Consider the following 16,124-nt stretch of genomic DNA (forward strand, 5'->3'; position numbering starts at 1 on the left):
CGAAGCCAGAAAAGCCAGAAAACGCAACCCTCCCCTCAAAGGTTGGGTCCACATTTGAGACACAAATCCCCATGGCACAAAATAGGTCACATTTGTCAGCGCTGACTCCCTAGGGCTGTCAGCAGGCCCCCCCCTCCGGCCCCCATCCCCAACCTGTTTTTTGCTTTCCTCTCCTCTGCAGTCAGCTCGGACTTTGGCAAGCAGTCAAGAAGTGAACAAGAGAGACACAAGTTCTAAGTATCTGACCCCTTACTGGCCATTCAAGCAGTGAAACCAGTTTAAAGAAAGAAAAAAAAGAAGTTGTCTTTCTTTTCCTCTCTTCCCTCTAACGAACTGCCTCTTTCTCCTCCCTACACCACAGGAGGAAAACAATCGAGAGCATTAGTATTCCCATGAAAAGGGGCAGTCACACAGGGTGTGAGGGCAGGCCCGCTCCAGGGCGCTGCCAGGGGACCAGAAGGGACGGACTCCGATTGCTCCAGCTCAGAGGAGCCCCAGCGTGGTCAGATGGAGGGGACAGAGCCCTGATTCACAGCAGGACACACTGCTTGCAGCCCAGACCTTCTCCCAGCGCTGGTTAGGGTCTCCTCTCCAACGGGATGATACCTGGTGTGCAAGTCTCCTTCTAGAAATGCATGCCTTACACCACGTGCCTCCTTTCTGGTTGGCCTTTTAAAGGATAACATGGAACTCTCACCTAACCTGAAGTGTCTCCTTGTGTTGCTTTCAGGAATTGGGGCGCTCACCCAGGACACACTATGGTGCTTCAGCCAAGTGAAAGGCACCATCGAGATCGGAGCCACGGAAGGTAGGAGAAGCTTCCTCTGCTCTTTTCCTTGCCTCCTTGGGGTTCTATGCCGGTTCCAGAGTTGAAAACATTCACCTTTGTGTCCATGAATGCGAGGTCCCATACATCCTGGAATGGCCTTCTGAGCTAGAAATAGATTTAGTGATTTCTTTCTATCCTTTTATTCTTTGGAAGCTTCTTTTATTCCCACCAATGAGGCAGCACTGAAATGAACTTTCAGTGAAATAGGTTTGCACAGAAAGAAAGGTTACCCTTGGGCAAGTTGTGTTTGGTGACCATCTATCAGCTCTGGAGGCTTGTAAGCCCAGATGTGGTTGTGTGGTCAGATATTAATATTCTCCTTCCATTTTCTGTTGAGGATCACTTGCTTTTCTCTACATGCAGCACCCAGGAAGAGTGAAGAATTCAAGTCTAGTCTCATAAACTATGTCTGCACTGAGTCCCAGTATTAACATATAACTGCCTTTCTGGCTCTCAGATTTTCCTATTCCAGGCCCTTTTCTTGAGCTACCACATTCATTTCCCTCATTCTGGAGAACTTGTTTCTAATTCTCTCATAAGCCTGAGCTCGGAGATTTCCAGGACTATCCCAAAGGATGTCTGCATTTGAAAATAGTTGAATGATAGGCAACTGGAAGGAACTAGAATGGCCCTGCTGAGTGTCCTTAAAGATTTCGCTGTTCTAGTGGGATGCAGCAAGGGTGCCTGCAATAGACCGTATTGTGTCGGCAGTCGGTAGAGATAACCAGATGTGCCATAAGACAGGTCTAAAGCTAATAGAAATGAATAAGGAACTGAATAGTTGACAGGATTGAACTTTAATGTGAAATTTTGGGTCATTCTACAGCATTTTAATTTTGAGTAAAAATAATTTTGAGTAATTTGGAGGAGATGTTTTATCTGCAGTTTTGCTGTAATTTATTTTTAGAAATCTAATATAACGGTGGATACCTCCAAACCAAATGATTTATGTTTAAAGGGAGAGAGAAGACACAGTAAAAGAAATTAATAACTAAATCTATAAAATTACAGTACTGTATGGCATCTTCTGTTTTTTAGGTGTACTATAGACTGGAGCTTTCTAAACACTTCTCATAAAGCCCCTGGGAAGCAGACAAAACAGGCTTTATTAGGCCCATTTTATGCTCATCAAATCCAAAATATTTCTGAGCACTTCTGTGTGGCAGCATTGTCCTAGGCCCTGGAGCTGAAAAAGGCAAGGGGAAAAAATGACTTATTCCTTAACTTGATAAATTTTAAGAAATCTGAAACTCAGGTTAACCACTTGCTTTAAATATTGGCCATAAAAAAATAAATAAATATCGACCGTAATTCAAAATTATCTGGGCTTTTTAAACAATAGAGACTTCTAGGTCCTCCCAAGAGCTACTGAGTTAGAGGTTTGAGGACCAGAGTGTTACAATGTGTTTTAATGAGCTCGCCCAGATGACTCTGAGGCAATAGGCTGGCTTTGGGGACCACCAGTCTGGCTGACCTGTTCTAGGTTATCCATCACTCTCAGACTCTGGACCTAACCCTTGTGTCTGTGACTGGCTCCCCATTAATTATGATGATCTGGGCGGCTACTCAGGCTACGGTTCTTACCAATTATTGACTATGTGGTGAGGACTCTGCTAAGTGCTTAAGAGAAGTTAATAAGATAATGTAGGTACAGCACTTACCACAATCCCTGACAGTTCGAAAGTACTCTTTATTTGTAAACTGCTATAAATATTGTTATAATTAGACCTTCATTCTAATTTGGTCCTCATGAAAACCTTATGAGAGGTAGGTATTTTTATTCCCACTTTACTTATGAGGATACTGAAGCTAAACAAACATATACACAAGACTGAGTTCTTTGCCAAAGGCTCCAGAGGTAATAAATGGGTGAGGTAGCTTTCAGCCCAGTCTTAGGATTAGATGGCCTCAGCTCTTTAAACATTGTTTTAAAGGCAGGCTCTTACTTGGTAGTTTGGAGGAAGGCCCAGGAGTCTCATTTTACATGCCTGCTCTTAGATGATCATCATGGATGCAGGTGAAGCAAGCATGTGGTCATATGGTTGCTGCCCATAATAAATAAGTAGCTTACTTAAATTAATGATAGTCACTACCAACTTTTGTCTGGAAAAGCCACTTCAATGTGGTGAAAAAAGCGATAACTGTTTTTTGAGAGGAGAAATCAGATTTGATACTAGCACACTGCCACTGTGCCTGGGCTCCCTGGCCACCATATCTTTGATGTCACTTAACCCACACTAATAGTTGCTTTCGTGGCAGTTGAGTGTTTGTTGAGTGAATTAATAATGACTTTTACTTGATAAAAATCATGGTTCTTAACAGTTTCTTTTTTTTTTTAATTGGGCTGCTCTACCCAAGTTGGTTTCCTACACTGATAAAAGGCATTAAAAATTATTCAACTTTCAGGGCCACCGGAATGGCTCAGTCAGTTAAGCATCCAACTCTTGGTGTCAGCTCAGGTAGTGATCTCAGGGTTGTGAGATTGAGCCCCATGTGGTGCTCCTTGCTCAGTGTGGAGTCTGCTTAAGACTCTCTCTCTCTCTCTATATATATATATATATCTCCTTCTGTCCTTCCCCAGCCCCATCTCTGTCTAAAATAAATAAATAAACCTTTTAAAAAAAGAATTCAGCTTTCAAGTTTCCCTTCAACTTTATGTATTCCTACTAATAACTTGCCCTTCCATTTCTACCACTTTCTAGCTGGTAACCTTGGCAAAGTCACTTAATGTCTTTGCTTAAGTTTCTTTGTATGAGAAATGGAGATAATACAGATGTCCATTAGGATATATATATCATGTATGTTTTTATATATAATTTATATATAATTCTATATATAATAGAAATATACATATGATATATACAGTATCTAGATTGTTATAAGATGCTCAGATTGCATTACCTGCTAATATTGTACTATAAAAGCAGGGCTGAGGTCAGATAAACTGACAGAAATAAAGATTTTAATGCAATATTTTTTGAAAAGCAAAATTAAAACAATTCATGATGAGCAAAATATCAAAATGTTACATAAAGACAGCATCAATATTACTGATTGATTTTTTCCTTTACTTCAGGTTCTAACATGGCTCAGCATGAGACAGTTATTGCTAAATTAACTAAATATGTATCAGGTATCTGCTAATAGGCTAGAATTTTTCTCATTCCAAATTATTCAGTAGGATGGTGGATAAATAATACTGTGAGCCCAACAGTAAACATTGAGTGAGTGCTTATGAGATCCATAGCACTGCCCTAGAAAGAAAGGGTTATAAAGATAAATAGAGTCCAAGTTCTCAAGGAATGCACCATTTAGGGAGGAGACAGGAATTGGTACATAAGAATAAGGCATTACATCAGTAAAAACAATATGAGGCTAAGTAAGCAAAAGAAAACCTGCTTTGACTCAAGACTAGAGTGCTTTGAGTACAAAAGAGGTAGAAATCTCATATATTTGGGATACAAAGATAGACTGAATGGGAAGAAGTCATTCAAGACAGAATCTAAACAATTTTTAAAATAAAACTTTTATTCTTTTCCCTTTTTGATTACTAAAATGTTTGTTCTTTGTCTAGAGAATTTTAAATAAAACTTAGAAAATATCAGAAAACAAATTTCATTCATAATCTTACAATCCACAAATACTGCTGAAGTCTGTGTTATATTTTTTCTAGCCTCTAGATCATGTATATTCATCAATTAATTCAGTCAACAAACAGGAATCATGTGCCAGAAACTGCAAAAGAGACTGGTTAGCTTATACCGAACAAAATCAACATTTTTTTTTTACCAAAAGGGTCATAATTCAAGTACTATTTTATTAATAGATATTTTCACTTAACAATATATAATGACCATCTTTCATATTATGAACATAGATATGCCCTAATTTATTTACTTCAATTATCAAGGTTTATAACATCACTGCTATGAACATGCCTAATAACTACCCTGTATTTTGCAGGAAAAGCTATGTGGTAGACTGATTAAGAGCCTATGTTTTACAATAAAATACCTGGTTAAAAATTTGGCCTTACTACTTATTGTCAAAGAGCAAGTTACCTAAAATTTTTCATTATTCCATTTCTTAATATGGAAAATTGGAATAATAAAGTCAACCTGAAGAATGGTTATTAGAATATAATTAGATATTTTAAACAACACAGTACATAGAAAATGTTCACTAATTATGATTAGATACTGTGATGATATCATTGGGATATACTTCCATTTTCTATGTTCTGTTTTAAAAAACTAATTATATGATGTACAAGTAAAAAAAAAGATTTTATAATGAGAAATTTAGCCAATAAAAAAAAGTATAAAACTAGAAGATCATCGGAGGTTTTGATGAACACTAAGAAAGATGTAAATGGGGTGGCATGAGAGAGCTCTGGGAGGAAATCACTTCAGTGAGGGGCACTAGAGCCAAGGTCTGAAGAAAGAGAATGTGTCAGCGTTCAAAGAACCATGCCTTGGTCATTGTAGGAAGTAATAAAACAAGGACTTGTAGGGGCCTGATGCCATCTAAAAGATGATATTCTCAAAACATAAAGGAGAGCTCAGTATGACAGGGGCTCTGTGAGAAAAAGCTGTTGTCTTGAGCTACCTACCAGAGAGGTAGGACAGGGTTAGATCAGGACCTGTTAGGTCACCTCACAGAGTCCAGATTTTGTTTTGAGAATAGTGGGACTCCTTGTCCTTGAAGGAGTTTAAGGACTTAAATTTATACCATTTTAATAAATTCTTGAAATTCTACTGACAGTGTGGCTTTTGTTAGAGAAGAGATGTTACAGATGATGAGAAGAGATTCCAGACATATTTTGGAGGTCATGGACTGGATTTTAGGGGAGGGATATCATACGGAATTAAGATGGCTTCCAGGTTTGGGCCTTGAGTGACTGGATAGTTTACCGGCACCAGTTGCTAAGCCTGGGAAACCTGGAAAGGAAACATGTTTGGGGGGTGGAGGAAGAAAGACATTCTCTCCCCGCTCTGAGGTTCAATAGGTAGATCTGAAATAAACTGACAACAGGCAGATTAACAGGAGAAAGGGTATACAGATTTATTGTCAATATTATGTGCATGGAGGCATCACCGGAAAAACAGTGACTATGCAAAAAGGCATTGAGATGTGAGAGTTTGTGTACCATCTGAATAGAGGAAGGATGGAGGGAAGTAAGCCTCTGCGAGAAAAGAAAATGACTTTTAGGAAAGAGGAATGGGCCCTTAGAAGAACAACAGTTGGCAGATGTGATAGTTTGTGACTCAGTTTGTTGGGTGGTAGTGGGGGTGTCTCCTCTAGTCTCTCTGGGATAAGAGTCAGTCTTCTCTGGTTGATGAAACTCTTGGAGAGAGAATTTGTGACAGCAGAGGTCCTTTTGGAGACTATGTCTTAATGCAAATAAGCAGAAGTTCTGAGAAAGCCACTCCCTACATTTGCTATTTTTTTAAGTGCCTTTAGCTCAAAATAGTCTATAGACCAAAGTAGCATATTTTAGAGTGGCAGGGAGAAAAATTATGAGCTTCATTTTGCACATACTAAGTGTGAAATGTTTATAAGACACTCAGGTGTAGATGCCAAGAAGAGGGTTGTATTCATGAGTGTGGCTCTTCAGAGAGAGAATACACATTGGAGGCAGAAATTGAAATTAGGGAGGTATCAGCCCATTTGGTGGTATTTGGAACCATTGTACTGGATGGTCTCACATCATGCAACCTTGTTGACATGCACTCAACAAACAATTGTCAAGGGCCTAAAGCTTCCACTCTTCTGCTATTGGTTAGGATGACTTCTAAGCTTTGTTCACTTAGTTTAGTCTTTGGAAAACACTTATACATCGAAAGGTTCACCCTGTGTGATTTTTGTATTTGATTTATGCAGCACACACACGTCATGTACAATTTCATCACATGACATTCTATGAGATGTCATCACATGAGCACTTTCCACAGTGGAAATTGCCCACTCTGGATGTGAGTCAGTTTCTTCAGATTTGGTGTATGATTCTGTGCACAGGAAGAGATCAGAATTATCTGAGGGGATTTCTGTGGCCATCTTCTTTCTGATGTTACAATTTGAGAGTATTTTGTTTGTTCCTTATTCTTCAGTTCCTCAACATCTGTCAATACAGATCATTCCATCTTATTGATGGGAGATAACTATGATATTTATTCTGATTTGCTCCATGGGCATAGCCTTCTCTCCTTCCCCTCCTTCTGAAAAGATAACTCATGTAGAGAAATGGGTAAGGCATTCTATTGATTCTGTTTCCTAGTGAGAGAAAAACAACAAGTTGGCTGCCCATGTGAGCTGTGTACCATACACCCTCCACTAAAAGCTGATGCTTCTGAGTGGCTCCCTAGCAAAGGGAAGTCATCTACCTGACATATTCAGGTAGGAAATTCTCATCTTTGCACTGAGAAATGCAGGATTTGGGAAATGGCTTTTTGGTTTCCCTTTGGGGATGATGACTTTTTGCTGTTGCCAATAAATAAAAAATAAATCTGATTGGGTTGTCTTAAAGCAGTAAAGACTGTGACCTTCTCATTTTATAGAGAGAAGTCAGTGACTGACAAACAACCTTTAGCTGTCTGTGCATCCTTCAAAGCACAGGGTGATTATAATGTTACACCACAGACCTTAGCCTATGAGATGGAAAATGAAGCCCTTGCTTGCCTGCTTCTCCTGCTCCTGGAGACAGGGTGCAGTGGTGGCTGTGGTAAGAACTCTAGTTACAGGAAGAAGAGCTGTTGGTTTGGACAGAAGCTTTCTGGATCACCAAGGCCAAACCACCAACATCAGATTGTTCATGAGGGACTAATCGGAAACTGGGTCCAGCCATCTAGCTAGTGACCTTTTGGTGACTGACTACCTCTAGATATTCTGATTCCAAGCATCGGGGATGGAGTCACAGAGCTTGCAAATCTCACAGGCATCTCTGACAATCCTAACATGGGTTGATTCAAGAGACACTGAGAAATTCTATTTCTTCTTTCCTTGCATCAGAGGAGAGAGAGAGAGAGAGAGAGAGAGAGATCTGATCATATTTTGAGTGCTTTTAAAGGAAACCAGAACGCCAATAAATATAGGGTGACTGTGCAGCCCAGCTCTGCCCCAGGTGCTGGAGGGAGTGAAAACTGTTCCTCTATGTGTCAAAAGGAAGTTCAGATCTCCACTATGCATCTGTACTCCACAAAGGAATTTCCTAAGTAACTTAACTGTGTGCAGGGCTCCAGTCCACTAGAAGCAAAAATGGTCTGATTATGAACAAGTTATTGCAAGATAACTTTTCTCAGGTGAGACCGAGGATGTCTTGATGCAGAGAGCTGTAGGCTTGCGGTACTCTGAAGGCAGGCTGGTGAGAAGTTGACACCCAGGAAGCTCACAAGGCTCTGTGGGGGAGAGGAAGCAAGTTCTCCTGACTCCAGGACCTGGGTCAAACATCCTTTTCTCTTTGTAAGCATTAGGTAATTAAGCATGTTCCAGACCAAGAAAGAGAGTAGGCTTTGTGGCTGATCCTTTCACCTATGCCCAAATGCCAATCACCTGAAATGTGTTTACAAAACAAATATATATGGAGCACCTACTATGTGTCAGGCTCTAGGCTGAGTGAACAAGACACTGTTGCCCCCCACCCACCACTTGCTTAAGCAGTTTATACTTTCCTGGAGGGATATCAACAAGCGGTTGTCAATACAATCCAGTGTGAGTGTGGAAAGTGCTAGAAAAAGAGTTAAGTCACACAACCCAATCCACAGTGGAGTAGAGGAAAAGAGCCAGAAAGGCTCACTGGAGTACCTGGCAGCCAATCTGAGACCTAAAGAAGGAATAGGAATTAGCCAGGCTTTTTTTAGGCATACAGACCCTAGTTTAGGTAGGGCTCATTGATTCCTTTGGATACATTACTCATTTTTTTCTGGGCTATCTTGATATGATGTTGAGAGGCTTTGTTAATAAGATTTTTGAAAATACTACACAATACCTGGCTGTGGTAGAGTAATGAAAAAGATAATTCTATTTCATCAGACTTCACAAAGCCAGATTTTATAATAATAACTTTCAGTATATTATTCCATTTCAACTTTGTTGTAACAATAAGATACCAGGCAACTTACCCTCCTTTTGCAGTGAGGTAATTGAAGCTCAGAAAGTTTAAGCACTTTTCCTGGTTACGCACCTGTCCGACCTCAGCTAGTGTTCAAGCGCTCCTGGGGAGCAGCCTGGCACCAAGTGGAGGCTCGGTGAATATTTATTGAATGAATATAGTCTTCAGTAAGTAATAAACGTCACCAAATGAAAAAAATCAGTGTTACCATTAACACAACAATAATGAATGCTTTCAGGAGAATAAAATAGCTCATTCAAACAATCCATTACAAATACACACAGCATTTTTCTGCTTTTAACATGTATGGGTCATTTATTTCTTATCACCCCCAGGGGAGATAACTAAAGTAGGTCTTATAATCCCACATTACAGAGATAAAAGAGATAATATAGATATTATAGATAGTAGATAGGTTATTCCTCATAGAAATGAAGAGATTAAGGCAGATGGAGATAAATTTTAAATTGCCCAAGGTCTCATAGAAACCAGAAAGTGAACTTTTGAATCATACACAGACTATTTTTCTACTTCTCATCTTCCGCTACACAATATGGATTGATGGCTTTGGGTGGGGAGAACTCTGTTCTAGAACTGACTCTGAATTTAAAACATGGTTGACTGTCTTCAAAATGCAGGTCACTGTTTACAAGGCACTGCAATGGAAATCCATCGCTCAAGATGCTTTCAGCTGCAACAGAAAATGCATCTCAAAATGCCTAGGATAGTAAAAGAATTATTTTCCCTTCCTTAGTTCCCCGAATAACCACAAATAGATATTTACCTATGGTGTGCTAGGCATTTGAGGCCCTGGATATTCAGTAGCAGAGGAGATAGACAATAGATTAATAAGTAGAATATGAATTATAAGACTGTAAGCACAGTAGAGGAAAATAAATCAGTAGAGGTTCAGGGGTGTGGATGTTCTCTTTTAAATAGGAGGGTTAAGCTTTGGTGCAAAAAAATAACATTTGACCAGTGATACGAAAAAGGTAAGAGATGAAGTCATGTGGATATCTGGGATGGGAGTTTCAGAAAGAGGTAACGCCCTCAGTGCAAACGCCCTGAAGCAAGAGCTTCTCTAGTAAGTTCAAGGACTAAACAAGAGGCTGGTATGGCTGAAGGTGAGTGAGCAAAGTGGGGAGCTGTGAGAGATGGAAGCAGAGGGGATGGCAGGTAGATGCAAGCAGGGGCCTTCTAGATCATGGTGAAGGCTTGTACTTCTGCCTAAGTGGGGCAGAGCCATTGGTTATACCACACACTGTCTAGCAGCAGGTCAGTATTAAATCATTAGAGGCCAAGGTCAAAAACAAAGAGCCCATCCAGTTCAGTGGTATTGCAGTAGTCCAGTTTGTCCCCTAAGTCCTGAGGCAGGAAACCCGTCAGCTCATTAGTTCCCTGGCTGAAGTACAGCATGGAGGACTCAGATTTTCTCCATCTTCTTGTCTGGGTGCCCTTGGAATATCAACTTTGTCTTAAAACAATTGCTGCCATTCTGGGTGTCACTTTCAGATGGACACAACAATATCTAATGAAAGGTCATTTGACTTAAACAAAACAAAACGGCAAGGACTTGTCCCCCAACTGTCCCCAGAAAATTTCTCTAACATCCCCTTGGCCTCAGTGTCCCACACACCCACTTCTAAGCCAACACAGGCACAGAGAATGGGATCAGCCTAAGTGGCTTCACGAATCAAGCTTGCATCTGAGCAGGTATAGGGCTGCCATCACTGAGTGGAAGACACCACAATAGAATTCGGGTGCAGCAGGGAAGGGGGTGCAGTTATAGGTGGTCCCAGCACAGTGGCCACTATGGGAAGAAGGGGCAGATGTGGCTTCCCCAATTCTCTTGCTACCACTGAGCCAAGAGTGGAAGTTCATTGGCTTGTTCTTTGCAGAACATTCTGTTTGGGCAAACCTAAATGCCAAGCTTCCCTAGATTGCCTTGAACCTGGGGTCTGGGGTGTGTGAGATTACTTGCCTTTTGTTTTATTTTTAAGTTACTAATTAAGCAGGCTCAGCATCATTCCACTTAGTGCCTATGTTATTTGTTAATGGAATTTAAGAGCTGAGAATAAATAATTAAGCATATGAACACTGCGTGGTGGTTCCTGGTCTTGTGCTCAAGGTTTCAAATAAGCGTCAAGCCTTTTTCCTTAGCATGCTTATTTTTCATTTATTAGGTAGCATTTTCTTTCTTTCTTTCTTTCTTTCTTTCTTTCTTTCTTTCTTTCTTTCTTTTTCTTCTTTCTTTCTTTTCTTTCTTCCTTCCTTCTTTCCTTTCTTCTTTCTTTCTTTCTTTCTTTCTTTCTTTCTTTCTTTCTTTCTTTCTTTTTCTTTCTTCCTTCCTTCCTTCCTTCCTTCCTTCCTTCCTTCCTTCCTTCCTTCTTTCTTTCTTTCCTTTTTTAGGAGAGTGTAGTTACCTTGATGATACTATGGCTAAGGGTAAGAAAATTGAATTTCAGGGGTGTCTGGGTAGTTCAGCCATTGAACATCCAACTTTTGGTTTTGGGCTCAGGTTGTGATCTCAGGGTTGTGAGATCAAGCCCTGTGTCTGACTCCCCACTCACCATGGAGTGAGTCTTCCTGGGATTCTTTCTCTCCCTCTCTCTCTGCCCCTCCCCCCGCTCACACACACACTCTCTCTGCCTCTCTTTCTCCAAACCAAATAAATAAAACTTAAAAAAAAAAAAAAGAAAATTGGATTTCATTCAACCATTTATTCAGTAAGTATGTATTGGGCACTAGGTTTTGGAAACACAGTAGAACTCAAACTTCCCAATGTTCTCCAGTGTTATGAAGCTCACATTCTAGTGGTGAGACAGACAATTTAAAAAAGTGGACTTATAAAGACATAAGATAATTTTAGATGGTGATGTGTATTATAAAGGGTATAAAATGTGGTAACATAGTGGCCATGTGAGGGGTTGGGGTGTTCCATTAAACAGTCATTCTGTGAAGGCTCTTCTAAAAAGGCAGCATTTGAGTTAAGACCCAGATAATAAGTAGAAGCCAGATTCAAAAGACTTGTTAGAATAGCATTTAAATACAGGGCGTGAGTGTAAAGGCCCTAGACACAAGCCTAATCCTAACCCTAATCCTAACAGTCTTGGGACCAGGACCCTGAGATCATGACCGGAGCTGAAGACAGATGCCTAACTGACTGAGTCACCCAGGTGCCCTTCAACCTTGCCTTTAAGCTCAAACTTTTTATCGTTTGTTTTGTTAGTGCTTCCCACCTGGAGGTCTTCGTATCTCACCTCTCAGAGCAGGAAAACTGCCCGTGGCGTGAGGCTCACTGTGGTGCTCACATCTTCGCTCAGAACCATAATAGGAACTTGTAAAATGTTAGTTTTAGTGCCCAGAAATCGATTTTCTCTCTTTTTAAAAAAATTTTATTTACTTATTTATGAGAGACACAGACACAGGCAGAGGGAGAAGCAGGCTCCCTCCGGGAGCCTGATGCGGGACTTGATCCCAGAATCCTGGGATCACACTTGAGCCAAAGGCAGACTCTCGACCACTGAGCCACCCAGATGCCCGCCGGAAATTTATTTTCAAGGAATTGTTGAGATCACTTAAGTTTGGAAGCTCATAAAAGGCTAGTGTCCTCTCACTCTGTACCTTGGGGGAGCATAGGATCCTTTGTTTTTTTAAATGTTACTCTTTACTATGCATGACATTTCCATAATTGTGTCAGCTGTTTTTAAAGAATCATTACTACCTATTGTTTCAGGAATGATTCTCCTGATTACAATTTAAAGCAACCTTTCCCCAAATTATGGCACAAGTCATTTCTCAGTGTGTGCATCGTCCTCTATGCCATTCATCACACCTACCAGGCAATTTCCACACTGACAGGTTTGTATAAATGACATTCAAACAGTAATGACTTCCAAATATTGATATTAAGTTCCTATTTCCCAAGGAAAACTGGTGTTAATTTTCTACAACTTCCCCCTTCACACATGCTTCAGAATTTACATTCTTGCTCTTTAGGAGTCTATGATTCATGTAAAGTACAGCTTCTCATCAGACGTACCTGAGAGCAAATGTGTTTTAATACATAATTTATAGGTTGCTGAAGATAAGCTGTCTCTTAAAAATTTGTTATTTAATCGTAACTTAAATTCATGAAACTAAAACTAAAAAAAAATTCATAAATTTTATCCAAAAAAAAAAAAAACCTCTCCAAAACCAATAAAAAAATCTCAGGTATTATTTCTAAAATACTTGCATTTCTTTTCACAGAAAGTGATATTCTTTGTGTCCCTAATGTAAGCTGAGGGCATCATGAAGAATGAAGTTACCATAGTGAAAAGCATGAGTACAGCATAATGGATACGCTTGTCAAATCACTAAGTTGCACATTTGAAACTAATAAACGTTGTGTCTATCAACTCCACTCAAAAAAATAAAAGAATAATAAGTATAAACTCTGAACAGGTTGAGTTTGAGTCCCAATGCCACCACTTTCTGTGTCACTTTGAATAGGTTACATAACCTTAGCTTCATTTAACTTTACATTTTTCCTCTGTAAAATGGGAGAATATAATAGCTTCTCCTTCATAGGGTTTTGTGAGAATAAATCAAACAATCCATGTAAAGGACAGAATAGGACACAGAGTAAATGCTAAGTAAATGTTAGCTATTCTGCACATGAAAGCAGAGCCCAAGAAAATATTAAAAATCTGTCATCCCAGCCACCAGATAATTATTTATTTTTAACATTTAATATCTGATAAGTTTGATAAACTTGCTTCAAAATGAGTTTGAAATGGCCAGCACACTCGCATGTTCACTGAAAGAATTACTTATATGTGGCTGCAAACAAAATCAAACCTTCTCTCTGGAAAGTACAGTAAACATCTATGGAAGATTCTAGGCTCAGGCTCTATATGTTGATAGTGCCAAAGCAGTTAAAAGAGAATGATAGGTAGTTAATTGCCCCTACATCAGCCACAAACACGAATTAATAAATGGTTGTTATTCCTAATAAAAGTATCATTTGTCCACATGTTCTTAATGAGCGAATAGGTAACCATATGATTTAAACATGTAGATTCATCGCATAGTGGACTTTGAAGGAAGTTGGAAGATCATTTTTCATCTCCCTGTTTTACAGAGGGAGGAAATGGGCTGCAGAAAGGAAGAGGGATGCAACCAAAGCCACAAGTGCCATCTAACTACTTCATGTCTCCCTGGCTCAGGCTCCTCTGTGACATTACAGGGTTAGTTTAGCTCTCTGATTGTTCTTCCGGCTAAAAAATACCATGAACCTGTGGCACCTGGTTGACTCAGTCAGTTGAGTGTCTGACTCTTGTTATTGGTTCAGTTCATGATCTCAGGGTCATGAGATCGAGCCCTGTGTTGGGCTCCATGCTCAGTGTGGAGTCTGATTGTCCCTCTCTCCCTTGCTCTCTCTCTCACGCTCGCTAAAAAAGAAATAAATTAATTAAAAACAATACTATCAACCTGTGCTCCCTGACCTCTGGTCACCACATGTCTGTTAGATCAATTTTTTGGACTCCATTTTATCAGCCAGTTGTTTTCTTTCACCTTGACCCTGAGCCCCATGCTCCTCGCCTATGGAGAGGCCAGTGGGGGAGGCAGCAGCCCCTCTGAGGGCCTCTATGGGACCTCTGGCCAACGTTCAGCAGCTCTTTCCTCAATGCTCAGTATTTGCCTCCAGATGAAGTCACCTCCCTGGCCTCCTCTGTAACCTTTCACATAAATGACTGACATGTCCCGAGTTCTCACAGGCAGCTTGACAGATGGGGAAAAAAATAATCATGACTGGAAATGGCTTTCCAATATTCCAAGAAAGGCATTAGAACAAGGGCCGTATCTATCTTGTTTGCCTAACACAGTGCCTAGCACTTACCAAAACATGATAAGTTTAACATTGAATAAGAATTGTAGCCAAGAACTGAACATATACAGGATTCCAGGCATGTGGCTCATGGTGTGTGAGGGATTTTCTAAGATCTTACTTCTCTGTAGAGGCAGCATGACCCAGTGGTGAAGAGTACAAGCTTCAGAAACACTAACCCAGGTTTGCATCCCAGCTGTGTAACTCTAAGTGTGACGCTTAATCTATCTGTGCCTTAGTGTCCTCATTTGTAACATTATTCTGAGGATTAAATTAGCTATCACATATAAAATGTTCTACATTCTACAATATAGCGTGGGTATAGTCAGCATTCAATAAATGTTTGCTCTCTCATCCGTATTGGGACTGATTTAATCATCATATTAACTTTGTAAAGGAAGTATTATAATACACTAATTTTGACTAAAGAAATTAAAATTCAAAGAGCTTACATGATTTGGTGATTCCTTCAAAGGTATTGTTAATAACTGGAAGATGTGATTTAAATGTAGAAGGTAAACACTCAAATGACTTAATAATACATATGGTGGCTCAGAGTGGGCTCTGGTCAGGAAGTTGGATTTGAATCTTGGGTCTGTCTTTAACAGATATATGCCCTTGAGCCAGTTATTCTGAGCCTTGACATACTAAGAATGACAGATCCTATATGATAGAGATGTTGCAGGACTTGAATGAGACAGTGCTTGTCAATAGGGACCTGCTACTCAGCAGGAACTCATAAACATTCTTTCATTTTTTTTTATTAGTAGCAATGGCTATAGTCAACTTTAGTTACTTTCTCCAAAAACCTGCCCAAATATCTCAGAGTCATCCTTGACCCCGCCTTTCTAGCTTCCCTCAATTTGTATGCTCATCTTCCCTAAGTCCTGTCATTCTTCCTCCTAAATATTTCAAATAATCTCTCAAATTTCTTGACTTTGACCACATTGTCACTATTCTATTTTGGATGCCATCTTTTCTTCTCTGGATGTGGAAGCAGCCTCTTTGGTTGGTCATTTTCCTTCTTGTCCTGACCACCTCCATTCTATTCATCACACTGCAGCCATAGTAGTATTCTTCATGCACACACATGTGACTTGCCTCCCTAAAGCTTTCAAAGGGCTTCATTGTTCTTAGAGTACAGTCAGCCTGGCTCACTGCTTGCCTGCATGTACTCTGTGCTTTGTATTTCCTTCCATGCCATAGTCTATCCAGCACTACACACATGCTCTCCCCTTTGTCACAAACATTGCTCACTCTCTCTTTCCCTGCAAACTCCTCCTCATCATTCAGACCTCAGCTCTGGTGTCGCTTTC

General features: G+C 40.0%; 1 protein-coding gene across 2 annotated transcripts in view; it reads left to right on the forward strand.

Moving 5' to 3' along the window:
- The first annotated feature begins 461 nt into the window (after positions 1–461).
- Positions 462–16,124, forward strand: part of PPP2R2B (protein phosphatase 2 regulatory subunit Bbeta) — a 439,499-nt gene continuing 423,836 nt past the window's right edge. For both annotated transcript variants that reach the window (XM_055332678.1, XM_055332677.1), the window contains exons 1-2: positions 462–609; positions 731–808. In XM_055332678.1, the coding sequence (XP_055188653.1) occupies positions 600–609; positions 731–808 (88 nt within the window). In that variant the 5' untranslated portion in view covers positions 462–599. The remainder of the gene's footprint in view (positions 610–730; positions 809–16,124) is intronic.

The sequence above is a fragment of the Nyctereutes procyonoides genome, unplaced genomic scaffold, assembly GCF_905146905.1.
Source record: "Nyctereutes procyonoides isolate TBG_1078 unplaced genomic scaffold, NYPRO_anot_genome, whole genome shotgun sequence".
NCBI classification, from domain to species: Eukaryota; Metazoa; Chordata; class Mammalia; order Carnivora; family Canidae; genus Nyctereutes; species Nyctereutes procyonoides.